The sequence below is a fragment of the Pogona vitticeps genome, chromosome 6 (genome assembly GCF_051106095.1).
Source record: "Pogona vitticeps strain Pit_001003342236 chromosome 6, PviZW2.1, whole genome shotgun sequence".
NCBI classification, from domain to species: Eukaryota; Metazoa; Chordata; class Lepidosauria; order Squamata; family Agamidae; genus Pogona; species Pogona vitticeps.
The window spans coordinates 108,909,359-108,936,602 of record NC_135788.1 but is presented as its reverse complement, the minus strand read 5'-3'; the positions used below and the strand labels follow the sequence as shown (position 1 = coordinate 108,936,602).

Here is a 27,244-nt window from a genome sequence, read left to right as displayed (position 1 = left end):
CAGCACTTACACAGAGAGAGAGAGAGAGCTCTTCCCTTCCTCATAAGCTAGTGATGCTTGCAAAGCTGAGAAAAGTGGGGTTTTAGGACTACAAACTCCATAAACCCACACCTAGCATGTTGGCTTGCATACTTGGGTATTATGTATAATCGGAAACACTTACTTCCCCAACCTCTGCTTGATTTTGTCAAGCCGGGTCTGCACTGACTGTTTCAGCCGGTTGCTTTATCCTATCATGTCACAGAAAGTGCAACCGGGAAAGGGCCTTGCTTGACTGAGCAAACAGACCATCTAAGTCAAGCACTCCGGCATGAGCATCAGGCGGACACCTGCTGTTCTGCACAGGTGAATAACAGGCTTGCACCATCATATTGGAGTATTTGTCTGAGCAGGCTGGCAGCATGCTGGGAAGAACAGGGAGCCAGTCACTCTCACCTCGGCTGCATGATGTTATAGGCCAGAGATATTTGCGCCCTCTGGCCTGCCTCCACCTCATAAGCTAAGTTCAGCTGTGCAGGCTGCTGTTCTACGGGCACTGCTGAAGTCAGCTTTGGTGGCATAATACGAGAAGCTGCCATTTTGTCTTTCAAAATGTCTTGGGTTGGATAGATAAGAGCCAGAAAGAGGGACCGCGAAAGGTCATTAACATGAAGGACAGGGGCCGAATAGTTGAAGGTAAAAAGGTCAGAACAGAAGTCACAGAAATCAGTCTTTTGGCCTATAACTCCCAGACCCGCCTCCCAACCAGCCTGGCCACCATATGATTTTCAAAGAGTAACTATTCCCAGTTTTTGTTATAATGTAAGAAGCAAGGAGGAAGATTAAGAGGCAGGCAGGAACGGTTAGCCAGGAAGGCCAAGTGTGTGTGTTGGTTTGGGTATAGATGAGAAATAAATCACATTATAATTTGAGCTAACCAGTCAAGCTTTGGGACACAGGCCTCCAGTGGTTTTAAACGAAAGGAAGATGGATTGCTATTATGCAGCAGGCCAAAGCTCTTCTTTCAAAGGGCGGTCCTGAACCTGCCAACACTTCCTCATGTCAAGGTACAGAGTGCCAGTACAGTATTAATGTTGCCGTACCTTTCCAAGCTTTCCAGTCAACATCAAGGGTTTCTGAACAATCTGTGCTTTGAGACTCTTGCTCAGAGTTAAAACACAGGACTGCAACAAATTTCTTTGGAAAAACTGTGCAGGTCAACCAGGATCAGCAGCTTCTCCTTTGAGAATTCGGCTATGAGTATATGGAGACTGGAACCAGAAGCCAGGGATAATTTCTTAAAAATTAATTTGGTAGCCCAGTTCATTATACTTTCCAGCAACAAATCAAAGGCTATTTTAATGATTCAAACTAGTTTACATTTGTTGTTGTTACACGCATTTTCGGCAATTCTAAGTACAGTTTTGGAGTTTAAAGATTTGATGATTTTATAAACTGACTAATGAGTCAGCTAATCATTTTTTTAAAAGTTTTAAGCCCAATGAAGCAAAACCACCTTGAGAATTTACTATTAATTCATTAGCGCATTCACTGACATTTCCAAACGTTGATTTGTATTTACAAATAGAAAATTCAGATGTGTTCTTTAATGCATGAACTTTGTCATTTCCTCCTAGTTACAGCGCTTTCATTACAGTACTTCGAAATAATGCATGATGGAAGCTGAGGAAATTCTGTGGGACTAATTAATCAAGCTGGTTCTGGAATGGTGTTGATTGCACATTGTTTTGGAGCCTTCTAGTGTAACAGAAAGCAACCCTGGAGGGAAAACATGCTTTTCTGAGGCCCTTACCTGCAAAGAAGCAGACCCTCCAAAGGCCAGCATGGAGCGCCATGACTATTTCGGTGGTCTGGTTTTGTGGAAACACAATCCCTTCTTCCATGAATAGCCAGTAGTCCGTACTGACAGCTATGCCCACTAGGAGCAATCCACACGCTCCGAAAACACTAGACAGCAGGGTCAGGGCGCGACTGCTGCAGTTACTCATCCTAGGCAACAGGGGGAGCCACTGGCCAAATTCAGCGCAAGGACCTAAAGCAGGAATAAACAATTATCAGCCCAGAATCCAGAGAGTTTTTTTTAAAAAAAAAAAACTTGTAGAATCCACAGTCATATTAACCATCAACATTTACAGATATCTCTCCATTCAAACCTATTGATGATCTCTTAAATGTGCCGGAGGCATTGTGGAACACAGATCTTTAACCAGTTGACTCTGGAGCTTCCTCTCCATAGGATCCCAGAGTACTGTAAGGATTCTTTCAATGGGGTAGTTTTCCAAAGCTTCTAGATGGGGCAGATTGCACTACTCCAGTCATCCCCATTCAGCATACCCATTGGTCCTGTTCCTGTGGATGGTGGGAATTGTAGTCTGATACATTTGGGGGGTGCAAAATTGAGGGAGGTTGTTCTCAGGAGCCATATAAGATGGTACAGAAAGCTGTCCAGGTCCACTGGGTTTATCTACACGTGACAGAGGAATATTTACCATGGCAACCACGTTATCCTTGTCTGCCATTACTTGTGTCAACTGGAAACTCACATTATGTGCCTGAGGAACTCTAGCAGCCTCTAGAAGAAAACTCTTCGAAGAGCTTTTATTCCATCTCCAACCACATTCCCCAGTAAATTAGGATTATAATATCACAATTTAAGTCCTTTTTGAACCTGTTCTTCACCAAAAAAACACAGAGACAACCACCTGTATCAAAATATCCAATCTGGTACCTTACAGATGTAAAGGGCTAAAATGCCTATAGCCCCCCCCCTCATAGTCCAACACATCTGGCACGTTCTAGATGCTAAGGGCCTGAATTAGTCTTCCCAACAAGATTCAGAATCAATGATTATTCCCTAGCCCACAACCCATAAATCTTTCCTAGGCAATACAGGCTTCTATAAAGAAAGATGGTACTCTATTATACAGACAATGGCAAATATTATGCACTATGATTTATCTTCTGACACAGGCACACCATAGGAGGCTTCGGTGGTGAGCCCTTCACTGAAGTGGGCCCTATTAGCTGCCCAGGGAAAACTCTGAAATATTTTTTTAAAGGCCTACATGGTTTTTCCACCTAACCTGTTCTCAGCAACCACACACATAAAACTCTAGTAGTAATGCAGAAATCTCAAGCCCAAACTAGCGACAGATAACTTAAAACTGAATATTGGGAACGGCTAACAGGTCAGTAGCAAAAAGCACACTGCCACCCCAGTATTTGTAGGGGGGTAGGAGAGACCACCCACCTGTATTTCTAAAAATACTTTGATTAGAATGATCTTGAATGAAAATGAAACAAAACAGAATGAAAACAACCACATCCATAACCAGTGTAACTACTGCAGAATTGTGTTCGGCTCAAGCTTGTTCTAGCCACGCAACGTGTTCATATCTAAGACTGGCCAAGATTAATATGGACGTATAATACATGGTTGAATTCAAATGCTCTGGATAAAGCTGATTCCACAACACCAAAAATTACCCCATAAATTCTTTAAAGGTGTGCAGTCCAGAGTCTGTATCAGATTTGACAGGAGCCTTGGTACTCCCTTTCTAGCAAAATGGGCCCCTTATGTACCTTGCTAGAATCAGGAGTGTATAGCAACAGCAGCAGCAAAAAAAGACAGTCTATCTGGCAAGATTTTCTGGCAGGATCTTAATTTCTCTGTCATGCCTCAGCAGCCCTGACGTAGCATTGCTCTGGAAGTTAAAATAGAGAGCACTGACCACAGCTGTCCAGTCCTCAGACTTGGACCGATGAGTAAGGAGATAACCACTGGTGGTCCAGCTAGCTATGACTGGTATTTGGAGGATATAGTGGATTCAACAGTGATCGTCTTGGGGAAGATACAGAGTAGAGAACGACAAATGCTTCTCTAGAGTACGCTGATGACACACAGCTCTACATCTCTTTTTCACCTACCTCAATGGAAGCTGTTCTGTCCCTTCAGCGCTGCCTGGAGACTGTACTGCAATGGATGCAGCTGAATGGGTTGAGGCTGAACCGGACAAGACAGAGGTCTTGAGGGTGGGTGGCCCTTCCATTAGCGGTATAGGTGACTCCCTTTCTTTTGGGGGGGATGACCCTTACCGCAAAGAGTGAGGTCCACAGCTTGGGGATACATCTGGACCCGGCGCTTACCATGGAAACCCAGGTGGCGTCCGTGGTCCGTTCCGCCTATTTTCATCTAAGGCGGATTGCCCAGCTGCGACCATAGCTTGATGGGGGGGGGGGTTTCACTACTCTAGTCCACGTGCTCGTGATCTTGAGATTAGACCATTGTAATGCACTCTACGTGGGGCTACCTTTGAGGTTGATGCGGAAACTTCAGGTGGTCCACAATGCAGCAGCCAAGCTTCTTAGTGGGGTGAGAAAATATCAGCATATCTCTGCCACTCTGGCTGCCTTGCACTAGTTGCCCATTCGTTTCCGCATTGACTTCAAAGTGCTAATGATTGTATACAAAGCCCTAAACGGTTTGGGACCTCAATATTTGGCAGATCGTCTTCTTCCACCTAGATCTACCCAAATCACCCGACATAGCCAGCAGGGACGGCTGAGGGGACTGGCGCTGAGGGAGGCCCGGAAGGAAAAAAAAACAAGAAACTGGGCCTTCTCGGCAGTGGCCCCTCGGCTGTGGAACAACCTCCCAACCGAAATTCGGCTGGCACCCTCGCTGGGTGTTTTCAAAAGCCAGTTAAAAATTTGGCTATTCAAGCAGGCCTTCCCTCCAGTCAATTAAGTGATTTCTATTTTTTTTTTCTTTTCTCCTTGAGTCATGGCATCTTGGTAATGTGTTGTTTGGAACTAATTGTTATAACTGTATTTTTGATTATTTTATATATGATATACTGTTGTGTTTTTATCTACGTAAGCCGCCCCACGTAGACATTGTCTAGAGGGGCGGGGTAGAAATCTAATAAATAAAATAAATAAATAAAATCTAACATTAGGCAAGGTGAGACTGCTGCCTCAGGTAGGAGATGTGAATCAGTGTGCAAGGGGTAGAGTTCAAGTGCCACATGACATGTTCACAGCCCCCTAAGCTTCCTAGCTGCCCTCAGTTAGAATGGAGGAACCTATCTAGTCTTCAGTGTCAAAAAATTCAGTTGCCCATCTAGTCCCATCTGTACGGGGAATTGCAAGTGGAGGAGAGCAATGTCTTAAGGGTCAAATTTGCTTTCGTACGTGGATTTGAAATAACCAACCATATCACCGACTGCAGACCCCTCATTCCCTACTAATGGGCTACTAGTCTACAGTATCCCAATAATCAATGCATTTCAATGGGAAAACGCGTTTTGCAAGACGATATTTTCACAAGACAGCGATTTCATGGAACAAATTAACATTGTCTTGCAAGGCACCACTGTATCTTAGTATCAGCTTCAGGTTTGGGAGATCCTTCGGTGGGGACCTTTCAGTTGGCCCTTCTCCAGCTGCAAACAGACAGCATTCATTGCCACGAATGCCCATTCATTTGCCTTCTCCCTCCCTCAGTGCAATTCACACAACTGTCTGGGGAACACTGCAAGATGAGCGAACAGTATTCTACCTACTCGCTCTTGCTTGCCTGACTGGAAAAGGCAGGAGAACAGGAAATGCTAATATGAAGAAAAACAGCAAAAGGAGCAATAGGAACAGCACCAGCAGGTCCTGGAAGTTCTGGGGACGATCACCTAATTCAAATAGTGTATCCATCATCCAAAGCATTTCCCCAGTTAAATGTTCACTCACTACTTGTCTCCCCACTTCACCAAAACAATTGTCCAGAAACGTGGAAAGAGCAAAGGCATTCTTCCCCGCCTCCCCTCCCCTGTGACCTACAACACATACCGTATTTTTCGCTCCATAAGACGCACCTTTCCATAAGACGCACCAAATTTTTAGGAGAAGAAAACAGGAAAATATAATCTGTTTTCTTCGCTCCATAAGATGCACAGACTTTCCACCCCCCTGTTTTGTGGGAAAAAAGTGTGTCTTATGGTGCGAAAAATATGGTATATCTTGTCCCACCATGAATCTGGCCTGCTTGTTTGGGGGTTCAAATATGTCTGGAAGCCATACCAGCCAACCTAACAGCCCTGCACTGAAATGTCGGGGTAGGTTGCACTTACTCTGAGAAGGAAAGGAGGAATTTCATATGTACTCAGTTGAGTTGACATATTGCTGGTGTCCTCTCTTAGAAGGTGTATAAAACCCATCTCTGATTTAAAGGCAAAGAACCACAAAGAGGAAGCCGAGGGACCTTGAAGCTGCCCATCTACCCTCCACCTTTTCCGGATGGCCCCCGTGGGATGTATGTATGTATGTATGTATGTATGTATGTATGTATGTATGTATGTATGTATGTATGTATGTATGTATGTATGTATGTATGTATGTATGTACAATATGTTTACTACACCTTTCTCCTTAGAAAAGGACCCAAGGAGGCTTACAGCACTGAAAGACAATATTTATGAACAACACAACGAGTATACAAAAGTGGTATACATCATTAAAAGGCAATATTAAAAACCCTAAGCAGAGAGATATTAAAAAGGGACCAACACATATCACTCCGAGAAGGAAACACGAGCAATATTAAAAACACAGTCATTGAGGGAAAGCTTGCCTGAAGAGAAAGGCCATCACCTGCTTGTGGAAGGCCAAGATAAGCCTAGCCTCCTGTGGAATGGAGTTCCAAAGTCTTGGAGCAGTGGCATCGTAGCATAGAGGCCTGCCTGGCAGCCTTCCCCATTAGAGTGAGAAATAATGCATTTCTATTTAAATTCTAGCCATGGTTTCTAAATGTCCCTCAACACAGATCAGCACATGCACATTTCAGGCAAATCTCCTCCTCCTCTTTCTCTTTCTCCTTCCTTCCTTTTTCTTTTTGTTCATGCCTTTAAAAAGCCCTGAATCTGAAGGCCAAATGGGATCGGACACCCCTAAGTGGCCACCGTTTAATGACAGGCTTCTGCAGTGGAAGGAAGGGAGAAAAGGCCATGTCTCTTTAGGCCCTCTCTAACCTTTGGGCGTCAGGATTCAGAGCTTGTAAGTCTTTCCCATTACAGTACAGTACAGGGAAATTCAACAAGGGCAGCTTTCTCCCTCTCCGGGCAGACAGGGAATAAAGTTGTATCTTTTCCATTCATTTCAATCCCTTGCAGAAGTTGACGGCGCAAACTATTAAGGTGCCGCCAAATTCAAGCAAGGCCGCGATCAGTAGACGGAAGTTACCCATAAGAGAGAGCCGTTTGGAGTGGCATGTGTGTGCGTGTGTGTGCACACATTCAAATATGCTGCTTCAGGCACATGACTGCCTCCTTTTTGTCCAAGGATGTGGACCTGTGAGAGCTGGCATCCTGCCATGGCTCATCCCCCTTCTCTCCTCCATGCCTCACCATCTACCGTCTGCACGCCAACCTCACCACCCGGCCAGGAAGCCCTAATCTGCTCAGTCACATAGTTTATAGTTTTTTTTCCAATATGTATATGTTTGTGCTTTCAGAGTGCAGCCTCAACCCACTCACAATAGATTTTCAAGCACTTTTCCTCGCTTGTATCTCCAGGGGTTTCTATTTATGCCCTCCTCAACTGCATCTGTGCTGAGGAGAGGAACCAAAAAAGACCTAAATTGAGTATGTGGAGGGGGAAAAAACTCAGGATGAACTGCAGAGCCTGTTAAGGGGCTGAGAGACCTTTTTAAAAAAATGCTCTGATTAACTGCACAACATATACTCCTTCCTCTTTGAGCCCCCTGCCCTACTCTCTATGTAACAGCACCTCCAACTGGTTGGGCATGGTATTGTATGTTTATAATCCCAAGCAATAAAGTGTCCCCCCGACTTCTGTTTGAGAAACTTCACTTGATTTCTCCCATCCGCAACTGTTTTATTTTGGTTACAGAAGGTGGCACAATGTGGTCAGCTGACTCACACCCATTTCCCTTCCTATTCCAGACAGGCATATATAGGAGGGACAGGCAAACAAATGACCACACAGATGCTGAACAGAGAAATGTTTAAATATATGAATGAGTGAGTCCTGGTGAAGCTTTCCTTTAGGGCAGTGGTCCCCAACCTTGGGCCTCCAGATGTTCTTGGACTTCAACTCCCAGAAGTCCTGGCCAGCAGAGGTGGTGGTGAAGGCCTCTGGGAGTTGTAGTCCAAGAACATCTGGACGCCCAAGGTTGGGGACCACTGCTTTAGTGGAGGCCTGAAGGGGAAGCTAAGCAGCCATATCTTGACAAGGCTTTAGGTATGGGTTTCCTGCATCAAACGGGGGCTTGTCATGATCTGCCTTCTTCAACCAAGCACCTTCCTGTTGGCTTGGGGTGGTCAGGGTTCTAGTCCGACACGTCTAGACCGTAGGGCAGCAGAATCTGAACCAACCCAACCTGTTAGAGTAATTTTGGTTCAACCTCCTGTTAATGAAGGAAATCCACACCTAAGGCATCTCTGACTTGCTGGCTGTGCAGTCTCTCTGTTTAAAACAATCTTCAGTGAAGGAGAGGCAACCACCTGCTGAAGTAGCTCATTCTGCTGTTGAACAACATCCTAATGTCTATCTCCTTTCCCACACACTGGTCAGGATTCTTGCTCCAGAACAGCCAAAAGCCAGCTGGCTCTGTCTTCTGTGTGACAACCCATCAAATATCTGAGGATGACTAAGAGATGACCAATGAGTCTTCTCCAGACTACACATACCCGTTTCCCTCAACCATTCTTCTCTGGGCTTGGTTTTCTGACCTTTGATCATTGTGATAATCCTTCTCCGGACATTATCTATATTCAACTTAAACTGGGGTACCAAGAGTGGGACGCAGCACTCCAGAGAGGATATCATGAAAGCAAAACAGAGTAGTACAAATACTTCCCCATGATCTGAAAAAATTATACTTCTGCTGATTAAGCTCACTAGGCTTGGCAACATAGTCTATAAGATTCCTTCCAACTTGACAGCTCTATGATAGTTGAATGGCTGCCTGAGACACAGAGAGGATGAATGGCAGATAGATCTGTAAATATTTATGGGAGTAGTAATGTATACTCAGGTGCTGATAGACATGAATGGGTTGTTTTCTGTGGCTTGGCTTAATAAATTAAGAGTTTCTCAGGTATGGTATCCATATTTATTGTTTATTTGCTGCTCGTTATTTCCAACTTATTTATTATTCACAGTAATATTGTTTCTAACACTTAGCCTTTATCATAGAGATACAAGCATGAAAATCCCTTCACCCCAACTAATTCTAATTCCTGAACTAATTAACGCCCAGGTATTAAAATATGTCACAGGCAGGACACAGGAGAGTGAGACAGACACACAGGCAAAATAAGATTATTGGACGTGATCAGTAGCTGGGAAGTTTTGCATTAGGAAAGAATGGAATTTGGTAAGTCGCCGTGTTGGCTGGGGGTTCTGGGAATTGTAATCTGAAAAAGCCAAATAGGAAGGCACAACTGGAGTACTGTACACCATTGAATCAGTAGGGATTAATTGATTGTGACTTACTACTGGATTTTAGCCATTGTGTCAGTCCATGAAGCCACCCCAAGACTGGGAATAAGTAGCGAGTACCATGAGACTCTGCCCTGGGCCTCGTGCTCTTTAACCTTTTTATGAATGAATTGGATGAAGGAGTTCAAGAAATGTACTAGTTCCCCTCTATTTGACACTTCATCTTGAGTACTGTGCCCAGTTCTACATACTTTAAGAAGGATGCTGACAAACTGGAACAAGTTCAGAGAAGGGCGCCAAGGATGATCAAAGGACTGGAAACCAAGCCCTAGGAGGAAAGGCTGAAAGAACTGGGCACGTTTAGCCTTGAGATAAGAAGACTAAGGGGAGATAGGATAGCATTCTTCAAATACTTCAAAGGTTGTCATACACAGGAGGAGCAGGATCTGCTCTCCACCATCCCAAAGTGCAGGACATGTAATAATGGGCTCAAGTTTCAGGAAGCCAAATTGCGGCTGAATATCAGGAAAAACTTCCTAACCGTTAGAGCAGTATGACAATGGAACCAAATACCTGAGGTGGCGGTGAGCACTCTTAACACTAGAGGCATTCAAAACAGCCATCTGTCAGATATAACTTGATTTGAATTCCTGCAGTGAGCAGGAGCTTGGAACCAGGCCCCTTCCAGATCTATTATTATATGATTCAATGTATGGACAATTAATAAACTTTCTTTATTGCAAGCAATACACTTTTGGAGTCCTACGGTCCATACAAAAGATACTCAGCTTCTGCGCTTGAGTAACTGATTCAAAATAACTATTGCCCAATGTCATTGGGTACTTAAGGATCAATTCATTTGGGTTAGAGTCACTGCCGGTCAAACTCAGAGCCAAGAAAACTTGTTTTTTTGGGGACCACCAGACTCAGAACCCCACAATTCTATTCCCAGCTGAGGAGTCAGGCCAAGGCTAAATAAACAATCTGGCTTGATACAAGGTAGTTTTGCTGTAGGTATTTGATGTTGGGCCAAGAACCTGTCCAGCCTAGAAGTTCTGAGGAAGTTATTTTCCCTTGGGGTTAAGGTGTCTACCTTTACTTCCCTTTCTCCTGTGGTTTGAGCAGCAGGATGATTTATGGAAATGTAGCAGTGAAGCTTTGCCATGTCATGAAAGACCCCTCTAATTCCCTTTTATTTTATTTCATCCCGCCTTTCTTCCCGGCAAACTGAAGGCAGATTACCTCACGAATGTGAAAAAAAACAGACACAGTTTTAAAACACAGTACGTTTTGAGATGAACTGCCAAATAGTTTAGCAGATTATAATATCTCAGAATTAAAACAATTTTATAAACCTTTGAAATACAGAATTAAAAAAGAAATATAAAACCCACCCACCATTTTTTTTAAAAAAGTCCTTCACATTAGCCAGTAGCCTGTTTGAACACTTGTATAAATACTTGTCTTTTCCTGCTAGCAGGAAGACAGAACCCAGAGGGGCAGCCTAGATAAAGACTCTCTTTCATGCCCTCACTCGATGTGCCTGTGAGGGTAAATGGCATAACGACAAAGGATGCTCCCAATGGTCTGAAGACCAAGGCGTATATGCAGGCGACAGGATCCTTTAGATAGCTCAAACCCAAGCCATACTGGCTCTATTCAACACTGTGAACTGTGCCCATAAATGGACCCAGAAAAAAAATTCCATGCCATGAAAGTTTTTGTTAGGCCATTGTGCTGTATGGACTAACAATAGGGAAACATGGATTCAAATACCTTGTCGACCATCACGTGTATCAGCTGACCTTGCATCAGTCAGTGATCAACTAGTAGAATCTATCCTACAGGGTTGTAAAGATCTCACCATGAAAAGCACAAAGGTTGGGGCATGAAATGTGTAGCCCTCCTAGTGCTTCTGGGTTGTAACTTTCACCAGACCTAAGCAAAAGTGGATAATGATAGGAGTTGCAGCCCAACCTTGTATAAAACCTTGCTCACTACTCTCAGTTCCTTGGAAGAAGAGAAAAACATAATCCTGGCAGGTGATTTAAAACATCTATAGAGCAGTACAGCCCTGGCTTGTAGGTTCAAAGCCTTAGGGCATTTTGGGTAGCAGGGCATAATGGCATTGTCTGCTTTAGGCTTCCCTGTTTCTTCTGAACTTAGTTGCAGTTCTCGTGGTAGCTAGAAAAATGGATTTACCAAGGAATAGTGTATTGTTACAGGCTATTCCTGTTGTAACGTGAAGCATTTGGAAGTGATTTGGTTGTCAATGGTCAAGTAAGAGCCATTCACTTTACAAAAGTCCTGCTCTTTATTTGTTGATAGGGATGTTCCAGTTACTCACATTTTGCCCTGTCCTCGAGGAGGGGGCAGTCTCTGGTAACTATCATAATGAGCCCCTGTATTCCAAATTTACTGTTACCTCATTGTAGAAAAACACAAAAAAGAAGTACAAATCCCTCCCAATTAGAGACCTTCCTCATCAGTGAATTAATCCATGGCCACAGCTCTGTCTAAATGAAAATGCCCTTTGCCTTCCAGCAAAAGAACAGGAGGAAAGATGTAGCATTTCCCTTTCATGGTAAAATCTATCCCACAGATGTGTTAATAGGAGAAAATGGGACAAGCCTTATATTCTGCTCTCATTTCACTGGAAAGCAGGATTTAGTCATGACATATTACACAGGTACATGTCAATTGCTAGCAAAGTTTCGCTGAAAGCAAAGTGCAAAATAAATGTTCAGATTCCCCCCTAGGTGCAACCTCTGTGGCATTTCCCTCCCAATGCCCTCAGATGCCCCGAACTACAACTTAACATCATTTCTAGCTAACAAGACCAAAGGCCACCAGGTTGGGAAAGGTGTCTGCATGGAATTTAAAAGGAAACCAAATGAGGGTCAATAGGTCTAGCAAAATTCCCAGGCAGATGTTCCCACATCAGTATCATAATATTTTTGGAGGAGAGAAGAAACCCAGTTTCCGCTTCACACACAGGTCTCCGGAGAGAGATGGGGGGAAAGGAAAGTTCTATTCATGATGAAGTATCATCAGGGAAACCATGGTTAATCAAGGCATCTTGATCTCACCTTTATCCCAAGGACCTTAAGGTGGCATTCACATTGGGGGACCCATTTTATCTCCACAATGGTTCTGTCAGGTGGGTTAGCCTGAGAGTGTGTGGCAGGCACCAGGTCAGCGAGTGACTCTCCTGGATGGAGAGGGGAAGGAGGGATTTGATCCAGTTTCTTTGATTTATGCCCTGCATTCTATCTATTAGGCTACATTGCCTCTCTTAAAAAGAGATTTCGGATCTGTTGTGTAGAAACACATTTCTTCTTCAACAGCAAACTGCTTCCCTCCTTCAACCAAAGAGTTCACTGCTGCTGTTATAGGAATGCTGTGTGCTCTCCCTCTCTCACGCAAACACACACACACAAGCACACACAGAGAGACGACAAAAAATAGCACAGATACCCCATATATACTGCCTTGACCCTCCTGCAGCGATTGTACCCATATGCTAAATTAAATCTCACCCATTAGCGCAATGCTTCCACTAGACCCAGACCGGCTCCCCCCCACCCCGGTTCCTCAACAACTGCACACTCCCTCTGGCAATCCCTGTACCGTGTTCACGTGTGGTGGGGAATACAATCCTACAACAACGTCACCATATGGGATTACACTGATATTAGCATTGGGGAGGGGTTTGTGGTTGTGGGGAGATGTGAGGAACATGGTTAACGCAGAATATTGTTCTTTCTCCTCCCCCCCCCCCGCCGAGCTCTCTCCATCTCTCAGTCCAACTACAAAAGTATGGAGGGGGGAAGGTTGGGAAAACCTCCTCAGCGCAAGGATTTTTTAAAAATTGAGTCCACACAAACCAACACTGTTCCAAAAAACGCACATTGGTATGCTAGCACTGAGAATTGGCACACACACATACATTCTCTGAAAGAATTCACTTATGTTCACCGCATATATATCTCTAACAATGGTGCAATTAATGAGAAAGATACATTATATCCACTGGCATATAGGATATATGCACATAATTAAATGATATAGACATATCGCCTTAAACACATTTTTCAAAAACCCTTATTTTTATGCACCAGATAAGCCAGCATAGCAGAGGCATAGCCCTCCCCAATCTGGCACCCTCTGGGTATGTTAGACGACATGTCCTATCATCCCCACACAGGTAGACAACACATATTGAAGACACCAGCTGGGGAAGATTGCTTAAAGGAACCACCCATACATCACACACACACTATGTGGTCTGACACAAAGGGGGTGGGGAGAAAGCATCCCATTAAGGAACCACATGAAACTACACACACAACATGTTAACATGGGTTTGAGACAGGGGCCACTAGAAATTACACACAAAACCACAGAAAGCCCACCAGAGAGACAGACAGAATTGTTTTCGAAGATGGATACTATAAGGAACAAAGAAAATTCTCTCCCTCTCTCTGACTCTCTCTCAGAAACCCATAAATCAACAAGCAAATCTACCACACACTGGCATGACACCCAGGGACAGGTGTTCAAGACACCATATTCTCTAGCACTCTGCCCTGTATTGCGGGCAATTAAAAAAGCACAACATTCTAGGGCAACATCAGAAGTATACTCAGGAAACAGGAACAAAACACGACAAGAAACCCCTTTCCTCATACATAAGATACTCTTTGAAAGCACAAATACACTGCCTGCTTGCTAGTGCAGTGCAGAGAATGGTGCTTAAGGAATGCACATCCAACATTGTTTCACACACACACAAACACGCAGAGAGAGAGAGAGAACACTGTTGTACAACACATATGATGTGCGATTCTGGCTGTAAGAGGACACAGAAGGTGTGAAATGAAAAGAAATAAAAAACATACATCTTACTCGCCACCCATCTACTATAAGGTGGGGGTTAGGGTGTAAAAACATTAACTCATACAGCACCATAGGAGATGACACAGTTGAAGCAAAGACAGCACACACTATCAGCTCCCTCTCTTTTCTTCTTCTTCTTCCTCTCCCTTTGTGTGTGTGTGTCTCTCTCTCACACACACACTCATTCTCTCTCACACACACAATTTACAGCCAGCAAAATTTTCAAAAGAGTAATAAACCATAGGTGCTTGCTAGCTGTGACTTTAGATGCACAAACACATGCACACACAGGGACAAATGAAGTCTTATGGGAACTGTCATTCAGGGTCTTCCCACTGTACACACATCGCCAGTATTTGCATTCGCGGGCGGAACAGCTATTACCTGCAAAACCCTACACTTTTAAAAGTGGGTGCAATTATGCCAATAAAGGTTCCCTCCAGCATGCCTCGGTGCCAACTAAGAGAGGCTGGCAGAAGTGATTTTGAGGAAACCGCATCCATGTTTGCAACCACGAAGGAATCGAAGCATACAAGCCGAGATGCAACCTATAGAACCTCCCCCCCCCCCCCCCGTGTCTCTAAAGGCATTTAAGTTAAGCATCTGCAGTGCACATCAGGGCTATAAAGCACTCATTCATTCCACTCGCCATACACGAAAGGCTGCAAGCTCACACATAGGCCAACGGGGTTCAGAATAGCACAACATGGATGAATAGAGCAGGATGGACACCCCCCCCCCCAAAAAAAAGTGGCTTGAAAAGGGCAAGATTTTCAGCTCAAGAGGAAGCAGGGGGTTGGCTCCTTCTGTGCTTTGTCGATCTTGACCCAGGAAGAGTTGTGTGAAACTTAAGAGGGTTGCATCCTTTTTTTTCCCTTTCAAGTACTGGCTGGTCTGAGAAATGATTCCAGTCTTACTGGTTCTGTGTCTATAATGCAGATGACCACGTACAGTGCTAGAAACAAGAGAGGAGGGGCGAATTAAGGAAGAGCCTAGGAGCCGGGTTTTCAAGAGATCCGGACAGGAACCGAGCTAAAGGGGGCAGGATCTCACCTTGCTGTTAGAATCCCACTGGGGCGTCGAATTCCTCTCTCTTCCACCGCACCTGCATCGCTTTCCGTGCCTCGAGTTTCTCCTTCTTGGCTATCCAGCAGCTCCAAACCTTTGGGGCGGGCGAGCGGGCGGGCGATGCTTCCCGTCCCTCTTTCTCGTCTTTGGTGGGGAAGGGGGAATTCCTGGCCAGCTCTGTTTTCAGAGGGCGCTCCTACACGACCCCGACCCCAAAGGTTTCTATGGCTGAAGGCCCCATCCAGAAGTTTGCTTCATCCAAAAGTGAAAGGAGGAGGAGGAGGAGAGGAAGAAAGAAGGAGAAGAAGGAGAAGGCGAGAGAAAGAGATGAGAGAAAGGATGCAGAGTTCTCGCGGAGGGAGGGTGGGGGGGGAGGCGGTAAAGGAGCGGGGGGGCAGCGGTGGGTGATCGGTTGGCAAAGATCGCACCGGGAACCAGAGGAAAGAATGCAGCAGCGGAGGGAGGGGGAAGGAATGACAGAATGACGGGGGGGGGGAAGAGCCGGGGAAGAGATGCAGCAGCAGCACAGCAGCACCGGGGAAAGAAGAGCAGAGCCGTTCAGGGCGCCGGCGGCTGCAGCAGCAGCAGCAGCAGCAGCGGGCGAGGGCAGAGATGGACGGATGCGGGCGAGGAGAGGAGAAGAGCCACAGATCGAGGCAGAGAGGGGAGCAGACGGGTGCAGGAGAGCAGAAAAGCCGAGCGGACGAGGCAGAGAAGGGACGACTGGAGGGGCGGCGGGGGAAGCGCCGGGAGGCAAGAGGATGCCCGGGGAAAGGGGGGCTGGAGCGGAGCGCGAGAAGAAGAAAAGCCGAAGAGAGAATTTCTGCAGGCTTTTTTGGACGCGAGGCGTCGGGCGAAAGGGAAGGAGAAACAGGCAGCGAATAAGGCGAAGGCGGGCGGGCGGGCGGCGGCGGCGGGAGGGGGGGGTCAGGCAAGGAGGCGAGAGATGGGGCGGGGGGGGGAGAGAGAGAGCAACGCAATTCAGAGAGGAAGGGAGATGAGGAGAGATGGAGAAAGAGGATGCAGCAGGAGAGAAAGGAAAGGAAAGGAGGGGAGAGGGAGGGAAACTGAGCAAGAGAGACAGAGAGAGCGCGATTAGGAATCTCAGCAGCAGAAAAGCCTGGGTTTCAAAAAAAATTAATAAGAATAACAATCGGGGCGGGGGGAGAAGGCAGAGCGCAGCAACGTTAAATAAATAAGTAAATAAAGATCGAGGAAAGGCGGCGCGGAGGGTGGAGAATCGTCTCGCGCCCAAGATCGCCCCGTGTTCTGAAAGCCAAAAAAAGGAAAAGGGGGGCGGATGAGGGAGGGAGGGAGGGAGGGGGAAAGGGGTCTTTGGATGGAAAAAAGAGAGCGAAAGGTGGGATGCGGCGAAAGCGCGCAGGGAGGAGGGAGCGAGCGAGCGAGAGCCAGAGAGAGCAAAAGGCTGCTACCGATTTTGTCCTGGGGGGCTTCGATCCGGCAGCGATGCCGCAGTCAGGGGGCCGAAAGGCGGCTGCCTGGCCGTCGGTCGGTCGGTCGGTGCCCCCACCCCACCCCCGCCTCGCTCTCCTTCCACTTCTCTCTTTCTCTCTCGGTCACTCGCTCACCCGTTCACACACCATGCACAGAGCGCACAGACACGTACACACACGCGCGCGCACACACACACACACACACACACACCGGCTGGCAGGGACAGGGCTCCCCCGCTGCCGGATCCCGCTCGATCACGGGATCGGCTTGGCTGGGCACTGACGAGGGGCGCCAGGCGACTCCACGATCGCCCCAGCCCAGCCTCCAGCAAACCCGGCTCCCTGCAGCTGGCCGTGATGTCAGAGGGACCACTCTTAAAGGGACAGGACGCCCGGCCAAGGCGCGGGGTAAGGGGTGGGGGACCGGACGGAAAGTCGGGGCTGGCCAGCTGGAGGGCGCGGGGGGGGGGGAGACCCACGCTTTGTGTGGCACGCACGCACACACAAACACACACACACACACACACACACACACACACACACACGCAGAGGCAAACGCGCACCACAACCAGAAAGGAAGGAAGGCGCTGCAATTAGCCCTTGCTCCCGATTTCGACCCCTGGCTAATGTCCCTCCTCCGGGTCGAGAGACGGGTGCGTAAATGTGGTCGATCCGAATCGACGTCCGCGACATTTCACACAACAGACGTCCCTCAACGCTCGGTGCGCGCCCTGGTTTGAGATCCTCACCCCGGCGAGCTGGGATCGGCCACTTAAGGATGCCAGCCTCCCTCCCACTGATGGGACAAACGCCACTGTAGCATCTGGTGCTTGTTTGTTAATTTAAAAAGGGGGGGGGGAGAGAGAAAGGAAAGTCAATAAGGGTACGCAGTCCAATGCTGTTGGGACAATGCCCCATAAATACCGTTAAGTAAGAATGTTCCTAACAGATACAAAATGCATGATTGGTTTATTGATTGATTGAAATATAGAACAAGGCGCCTTTTAGCTCACAGACTTCAAAGGCAATGGGCAGCAAATTGAAAGGATTTGAAACACAGCAGTCTGGGAAAAGCCCAAGAGAGCAGACTTAACTATCCGCCAGCAATAAAAAACTGAATGGAACCTAAATAAATAAAAACAAACAAACAAACAAACAAACAAACAAACAACCACCTTTACTTTCCCTCTGGAACTATAATTAGGAGAAAGGAGCCAGTATAATGTCCCTAAAAAGGTTACAAACCAGAATTCAGTTCCTAGATTTGATATAGCCTCTTGTCATCAGAGATAAAAGCAACAGTTGTAGTCCAGATGAAGAACTCTCTCTGGCCTTGAAGATCACAAATGCAAAGTTACTGATCTACTGCAAGCAGTTGAGACAGTGAAGAGAATTCCTAGGACTGGTCTTTGAGAAGTGGGAATGAGAGCATGGTATTACGCTAATACAATAAAAATTGCATGCCATAAAGTCAATTTTCATGTATGGCAACTATTTCAGAGGTTTTCTAGGTATAGAATCTCAGAAGTGGTTTATCATTCCCTTCTTCTGCAGGTGCCCTGGGACTGTGCAGCTTGCCCAAGGCCACCCAGGGTGGCTTTTCTGCTGGGAGGCACAGTGGGGAACTGAACTCTCAACCTCCAGCTCCACTGCCAGAAACAGCCAGCTGGTGGTACGCTGGAAAGTTAAAAATCCAGGAATCCTGAAATGGGCCAATGTAGGAGATTGGTTATTTGACTTCTCAGAAAGTATGAAGAAAGTAAATGAGTGAGTAGTGGAAAGAAGCTGGGAGATAAGATCCTTGGATTATGGCTGAAGGTGCAGCGGGAGGATAGAGGAAGATTAACCCTCTAAATGTAAGACAAGCCAAAGCCCATCTAGTGCCGGGCTGTGTAATATGAGACCATACGACCACAAGCAGTCTTCATCCTGACTTCAAAAACCAAGCCGTCTCCATGCTATCCCTCCAAAATCTGAAAAGATTGTGATTTGAACTGCAAGTCTGAGATTGCCCCAGCCAGACTTGCTCAGAAGGGCTGTGGTCTGAAACAGTAACTCTGGTATGATCCAGCTGTCACGTGGTTGGCAACCTGCCAGGAGGAGAGGAAAAGAGAAGGGGGGGTGCTGGGCAGGGGGAAAGAGATAGGGAGAATGGGTGGCAATAACAGAAAAGAAGGGGTAGCCAACAATCACTTGGGCTTTGACTTCAGTCCCCCCCCCAAAAAAATTTGAAGACATTGGCTGGCTGAGACAAAGCAGGAAGATGACAACTCCGCTCTTCATGTCACAGTCCTCAAAGGCAGGGCAAATTCAGGCAGGATCTCCCAGGAGTCTCTCTGTACAAGCTGAAGAAGAAGAAGAAAAGAGGAGGAGAAGGAGGAGGAGGAGAAGTTTCTGTCCTTTTAGTATAGCTGAAATCTGCTTTCTGAAATTGCTGCTTTATCTTATCTAATGGTAGGGCTGGCCTTTCCACCAACCAATTACTTTGTTGTTGTTGTTTAGTCATTTAGTCATGTCTGACTCTTCGTGACCCCATGGACCAGAGCATGCCAGGCACTCCTGTCTTCCACTGCCTCCTGGAGTTGGGTCATATTCATTCTGGTAGTTTCGATGACACTGTCCAACCATCTCATCCTCTGTCGTCTCCTTCTCCTCTTGCCTTCACACTTTCCCAACATCAGCGTCTTTTCCAGGGAATCTTCTCTTCTCATGAGATGGCCAAAGTATTGGAGCCTCAGCTTCAGGATCTGTCCTTCCAGTGAGCACTCAGGGTTGATTTCCTTCAGAATGAATAGGTTTGTTCTCCTTGCAGTTCAGGGGACTCTCAAGAGTCTCCTCCAGCACCACAATTCAAAAGCATCAATTCTTCGGCGGTCAGCCTTCTTTATGGTCCAGCTCTCACTTCCATACATCACCACTGGAAAAACCATAGCTTTGGCTATGCGGACTTTTGTTGGCAAGGTAAAGGAGTTTCTTTACCCTTGGGTCTGGTTCCTGTACTGCACAGCTTGTTGTCTTTGGGAAACGAGCAGAGGGCCTTGGGCCTTGGCCCCTCCCACAGAACCGATTTACCTCCCTTCCGCCTGGAAGCTTCCTTTTCACTGTTGACAGAGCTCTTCTCCACCAATTTCCCCAAGACCTCTTTAAAACGTCACATGGAGGTCTCTGAGGGATCCCTGCCTAGATCTGACTTTGAATATATTTTGGGAACCAGGGTTCTTGGGTTCTTTGTTTGGAGGAGTGATTTTAAAAAAGGCCTCTTGGGAACTTGCACAGAACTTAGGAATGTTGTTGTTGTTGTTGTTGTTTTGCAATCCAAAAACATAATTTTCTAAGCTTAAAATTTCTGCCAAAGGAAAGGATAGGTTCTACTGAGTTGTACCAGTGCAGCCAGGAAGAATTATTGTGTCATACAGCAGTAAAGAGGTCTGTATCCACCAGAACCTGTTTGTTAATTTAAAGTGGGAGAAGTACAGTATTGCTAACAGAAACTGAACTGTAGCAGCCAGCAGGGTTGAGAGAAATGGGAAGTCATAGGGGACATGAGGGAAATAATGGGGTGCTGTATCCCAGGGAGGAACAGTTGTCATGCTTGAAGGAAAGAGATCCATTGGAAAACCAGGATTAACCACCAGGTCAGAGAATAAAGGCTGCAGAAGGATGATAGAGGGGAAGCTATTGAAATACTTTGCACCAGTAGCAGAAGTCTCTGATTGTGTTCATGAGTACACAGGGTATAATTTCTAAAAAGAGAGGCAGCACAGCTGAACGCTGGATCTAGTTATGTCCCTCTAATCCCATATTTCTGGAAGCCAGGGTTATTCTACAATGGGGGTCCCACACTTGGCATATGCTCAGAGGTACCTTAACTTGATGGGCTATGAGTACCTGTTCAACTTCTGCTGCCGTTCTGTTGTGAAAGATCCAGAAGGTTTGATGGCTAGGAAGAAAGAAAGTGGCAACATTACAGTCCAAGCACCTTCTACCACCACTGGACAACTCCTAGAAAAAAAGTCTGAAAAAGACAAAGTGTCCCAATCCTGATTTCTACCCTTGTTCTCTCCAAGTAACCAAATCTGTTTTTCCTGTCCCATTCCAGAACTGGGCCTCAGTGGGCATCAGGTGCTGCAGAAACACCAAGCAGCACTCATTTCTTGCCTCAAGGCATATTGAGTGGGCGAATGGAGAGATATATTTATCACCAGACAGTAGCAGAACATAAGATGCCTTTTTATACTTCTCCCTCCCTGTTCCCCCACCATACCAGTTCCGCTTCCCTCTGCTCCAGTGACAGGGATGAGGGAAGACTGAGAGAAACCTCAGAGCTTTTGAAACTGTAAACAGCCCACAGAAGAAATATAGCCCAGGTACAGAGAGGAATCGGCAAAGATGTGTTCTTTGTAGCTGAAGATATTGTTTCCATTTTTCTCTCTTATCAGTCCTTCCGTTAGATCGAGTAGGGTAAGAGATTTTTAAATATATATATATATTAAAGGACCAAACATAAAACTGTGAAACAAAATTAAGTGCCTCCTTCATTAAAAATTAGTAATGTGTAGCAATAACCACATAGACAAGCCTTTTGAACCTTAAAGACTGAACACACATGTTCTGGAATAACAATATATTGCTCCATCTGATGTGTGTCACCATTATTCTAGCCTTTAATCAATCCTGAGATTAACCTAGCACTTCATTCTTCTTTCTTTAACTCTCTGTAACAATGCTGGGAGACTTTGTTCTGAGAAAATTAGCTCATTAACTTCACCATCATAGAGGAGTTCATTTCTTCTTTACCTCCAACATTGTGGTATCACCATCACATAATAGTTGAAATCCTGTTGTTCTGCATAGTAACTCACACTAGAGTAAGTCCATCAGATCAATGGAGATTTGGTGAATCAACTACTCCATAAATTCCATTGATTCAAATGGGACTACTCTAACTGTGACTTACTAGGCTAAAGTATGTCATGATTAAAGTAGGACCATTTGAATCAATGGAACTTATGGAAGAGATGGGTCAACAAATCCCCATTGACTCAATGAGTCTACTGTAAAGTGCTTTACTATATTGAGCAACAGGATTTGGGTCAGTATGTGTAAAAATAAATATTAATACTTGTACATTGTTTTTATATACAAATTATATAACAATAAAAACACAGGACATAAATTCTGGGTGTCCAGGGTAAAACACAATCACTTTTAAAAGTAGTTTCCAAAGCAAAAGATCTTCAAATCCCAGCAAAAACACACAAGTAATGCTATAATCATTTTTTTTAAAAAAATGTTCTATGAGGGCAGTACAGTTGCAGCATGTCGCTTATACTGTTTTTTTTTAAATTGAAAACTTCCTCCTGGAAGCAGGAGATGACAGGAGGAGCAAACTTCACGAATACCTGCCTACAGCCAAATCTATTGCAGGCTGATACCCAGCAGTGGCTTTGACTGCAGGCAGGCTCTCCACCAGACTTTTAATATGAGTCAAAGAAAAGGAGGGGGAAAATACTCATTGCCCCCTCTTGTCTCTTCCTGCTTCTGGAAGGAAGTTTTCAATTTTTAATTTTTTTTAAATTATGTGATGTGGTGCATCTGCACTGTCATAATGGAGCCTTTTAAAAAGCTCCTTTCCCCATGGAAGAGTACAGGAAGTGTTTAATTTACCAACATCTTGGTAAATTAAATGACTCTCTTCTTAAGCCACTTCTCAATGTGGCCAACTGATAGCAGAAGGAGCCTTGACAGCTGAGGGCTTCCTTTGGTTTGTTTCCAGTGCCAAAACAGTAGAAGAGCCTGACAGAAGCCTATAAAAGTGTGGGTGGGAACACTCTCGGGGGGGGGGGGCTGGTTCAGTCCAGTGATTACATTGTTTGATCTCCCGAAAAGCTGGTGAACCAACCTGTCCCTGCAGCAAATCAAACAGCAGGCTAAATGCCTGTCTGACTGTACCCTTCAAAATCAAGATTCTGGACTATCCAGACAAATCAAAAAGACAAAAATTAGAATAAAAAACAACACTGTTGAGACACCTGAATGACTAACTGCTATAATTCAGAGGGACCTTTTCTGGAACATGTCCTCTTCGTCATATGCTCATGGACACATTCCATGAAAGCTTACATTAAAATATAGCACTTAGTATTTAAGGTGCCACAATGTCTTTTGTTGTTGTTGTTGTTGCTTTGTTTCATTTCGTTTTGTGTTTCTCATTGAAATTCCTCTGACAGGTATCCAGGAAAACTCACACGGAAGCATAATAGTTAGTCTTTATTGTGCCACTGTGTTTTGTTTTGTTTTCTTCTAGATATACCTGCTCTGCTTAACACATCTACCTCTTTGGATAGAAGATGGATTGTTTTATTGGATCAGATGCTTGAGAGCAGATTCACCCATTGCCTAACAAGGAAGTCACAAAACAAACAAACTAAGCAAACAAGCAAAGCGAACAGACTGCTTTGGGCTGGTTCAAACCTCACTGGTCTGTGACGTTGGTCAAAGTCTCTCGCTGATGCCTGTTCTCCATTTCTGCCATTTTGGTGCTCCAGCTGTGTCCTCCAGTGAGAGTTGGGTGGAATTACCAAGGAGTTCTGGAAAGTCAAATTTTGGAAAGAAGATCAGGGAGAAGGGGGGAGGGTGGTGTCAGATAACAGTGAACTCAGCACCCCTGGTACAAAGTGCTGAATTGTCTCCTCTCTCTCTCTCTTCCCAAGTACATTTCCCTCCCTCTGATAGCTTCATGTTTCCCTTTGCTCAGCTGTCACAGTTCGTGTCTCCTTCAAAGAGTCCTCTTCAAAACACAACATTATTTATTGAACAGGCAATTTGGTGGTGATGGAAAGAAGAACGAGGAGAGTTGTCTTGGCCCAGGCCTAAAGATGGTCCTGCATCTCTCATTACCAAATATTAGCTCTTGTTCCTCTTTGATTTCCCCAGTGCAGGAAATCCAGACCCAAAGATTTCCAACATGTGCTTCATTATCTTTGCAACGTCCACAGTTTCCAGTGTTTTCCCTGTTCTTCCTGAGGTTTGCCAGGGACCACATTCAATGGCTGCTAGATAGACATAATGGATGTGCGCCCAGCAAGCACTGACATGCCACCACAACAGATGTTGCAACCTGAGGCTGAACAGCAAATGTTATCCTACCTCCTTTGAAGCAAGGTGTATAAGATTGAAGGCTAGCTGAGAGATTTTGGACTCTTGAGGAGGAAATGCTATAAGTGATTTTCTTGAAAAGTAAAAACACGAGAATCGTCATTTAAATCGCTAACCATTTGTTGCTGTTTTACCGCAAACAAATTCAGCTGTCTGGGGCTGCAGCTTCATTCTGCCAAATGGCTGGGCAAACCCTTATGCCACTATAAGCTTCAGCTGCATTTTTGATCAGATGCAGCCATCTGTCTTCTAAAGCTTTCCCCAATGTGGCATTTTCAAGTTGTTCCAAACCTCAGCTTCCACCAACCCCCCCCCCCCGGTCCAAAACACCTGCAGGATACCAGGTTGGGAAAAAGTTCTTCTGGATATTCATCCTGTTCAGTCATTGTCCCTGTTCTGGATCTTTCTCTTGTTGCCTAATTCTTTTAGGCCAGGTTGCTAGCTTTGGGTTGCCATTATTCAGGGTTTAGTCTGTTCTCTAATGGTTTCTAGATTTCTCAATGTGGACACTGATGGAACCTGTACATCCAAGGTACCATGAATATATATTCTTGTTCATGTGTCTTAAAGGCATAATGCAGTACGTACACAGTGTGCCATTTCACCTGCTGTGGCGCGGCTCAGTTTGAACTGTTGGTAACAGATGGTAAGGCAATTACCTTTGTCTAACATTGCTTTTATCTAAAGAACATTGGGGCTTTGAAACCAGTGTAAGAAATATGAAACAAAGTGTATGGATGAATCATGATTGTATTCATCAGGTTGGGCCGCCAGAAATGTTGCTGCCTGTGGCAAAGGACAAGATGGCCTCTTGCTTCCTCTCTGTGTACGGAAGCTGACTACAGAAGCTCACATTAGCATCTAACATCCACATTATCCTGGGACAAGATCTTCCACCACACTGGCAGGCAGAAGACGAGCATAAGAATTTAAGAAGAAGTAAGGAAACACATATAATACTTGGCTTTCACCGAACCTCAGCTGCCCCGGGTAGCTGCTTGACTTTTCCTACTGGTAGAGATGGCCCTAGTTTTTAACATAACACTCACCTAATGCTTATGGCAAAGCACCAAACAAAGGTGGTTTCCTCCATACAGGGGACTGGAACCTATGTTTGTGTAGAATGCCCAAGTCTTCTCTATTAAAAGCACTGCCCATGGCCCATTGTATATGGGAGGGAGGAATTGTCCTCTTTTTAAAAAGGCGATCCAACCCTTGTCCAATTTAAAGATAAACAACCAGGAGGAGGGATTTCTGGCACCTTGCGGTTGTCCCATCCACAATCAACACCTGAACAGCACACAGGTGCCGATTGAGCATATTGGTCATCGTCTTCCACACTCAGTAACTTGGATTATAATTCTTTTTAATTACAGGGTTGTGTTTGTTTGTTTTTTCTAATTTTGAATCTCTACATACAAATTAGCATGGCTTAATCCAATACACTCCTCTAAGTAGCAGATAAAAGGGTGTGTTGAAAGATGTTATTCCATTGCCACTGAAGGTCCAGCCAGTTTTGGGCTTGAAGGTGGGAGACATTTCATCTTTCACCTCAGCCAACCTTGCCGTTCAGGCATATAAAGTTGTTTGTAAAAATGTGTGTGAGAGCGTGGGGAGGAGGGAGGGATAGGAAGATGGAAATGGAGACAGAGATAAGACACACAAACATGGTGTGGGTGGGAGAGTGGGGGAAATAACGGACTTCCAGTCATCGGGCACCAGGGCCTCATTTCTTGTACCACCAAACTCTGTTTCCTCAAACATTTGCAAGTCTGACCGCTGACACACACACACACCTTTGAAGAAATCCCTCTGAGGGGAAGCAACAGTAGATAGAAAGGCTTCTATGCTGGATTGAAACAGAGGGTGTCTAGTAGATGAGAACAGGGCCCTACTAATTAAGACGCAGAGCTTTAGATGTTATTAGCCACCATATGCTCAAAACAGTTTGACTGCAAATATAACATGTTGACATTGAGGTATATTAGACTAGCCTTTCCATAGCTGGCCAGATGCATTGGGGAGTCAGGTCCAACCCAAAGGCCAAATGCTGCCTGAGATGAAGGACAAAATGGCGCCCCCACAAGTCATACAAAGAAACTGACAGCATAGGTCATCGAATCTTATTCCAATGATGTGCCACAAAAGTGTGCTGCTTATATACTGTCCCATAGTGTTAAAAGCTTGTGGTGGGTGGTTTACAATTTAATTATACAGGCTAGACATTGTTGCCCTCCTCCCCAGCAAGCTAGGCACTCAATTTACCAATATCGGAAGTATGGAAGGCTGAGTCAACCACGAGCTGGCTACCTAAGCATAGGAATGAAATTCAGATCTTGGCTGCAGGGCTGGAGTTTAACCATTGTGCCACTAGGCTTCTGCTGCTGAGGGGAATTCTGGGACTGGTAGTCCAAAAACCCACAACTCTGCTCCTTTCTCCGGAAGTGCTGCTTCACTCTGCTTACAGGGAAGGCCAGGAAGCCTGGTTGCAATCCAATCTCTCAAGAGGGCATCTGGTTGGAGAATTCTGCCAAGGGGAAGTAAGGCAAGAGGGGCATGTTGGTGAAAGTTACACAATAAATTTAAACCTGGGGTGGGCAAAAGCAGTTCTCCAGCTCTTGTCATATGACAGTTCCCATCAACCTAGCCAGTCGCACAGAATGCTGGGAGCTACAATCTAAGAACATGTAGAAAGTTGCAAGAACATCTGGAGGCCACTGTCACCAACTGCTATGTTATTGTGCTGGACTAGGAATAGCTGTAATTGTTTCTTCAGAAAGTTCCATATTCCTTGCAAGGGGCCAGCAGCTCATACAGAAGTCACAAGCCCTTTGGGTACACTGAAAGACTGTCACCTTCAACCATGCTTCACCACACTTAAATGTTGTCTGACTACAACTTTAGATGCCTTTGACCACTGGCCCTGCTGGCTGGCACTTCTGGGAGTTGAAGTCTAATAAGGTTGGGGACCATTGTCTTGTGGAATTAGGCTTTGGGCTTAGTGGATTGCATTTTGAGGAATAAAAGCAAAGGTAGGCAATTCTGATTTTATTTGTTTATTTAAAATATCTTTACCCCACCTTTCTCCTTGAAAAGAACCCAAGGTGGCTTACGACATTAAAAGACAATGTTTAAAGCGGAGAACAATGAGAACAAAGAGGCATCTTACATCATTAAAAGGTCCCACCAGTCCTAATTAACGGAGAGACTGT

General features: G+C 45.3%; 1 protein-coding gene across 1 annotated transcript in view; it reads right to left on the bottom strand.

The window, feature by feature from the left end:
- Nucleotides 1–15,906, bottom strand: part of CACNG7 (calcium voltage-gated channel auxiliary subunit gamma 7) — a 53,149-nt gene extending 37,243 nt beyond the window's left edge. Inside the window, exons 1-2 of the mRNA XM_020792856.3 lie at nucleotides 15,406–15,906; nucleotides 1,793–2,032 (exon numbers count right to left, since the gene is read on the bottom strand). Coding sequence (XP_020648515.1) covers nucleotides 1,793–1,988 — 196 coding nt within the window. The 5' untranslated portion in view covers nucleotides 1,989–2,032; nucleotides 15,406–15,906. The remainder of the gene's footprint in view (nucleotides 1–1,792; nucleotides 2,033–15,405) is intronic.
- Between the last annotated feature and the right edge of the window lie 11,338 nt (nucleotides 15,907–27,244).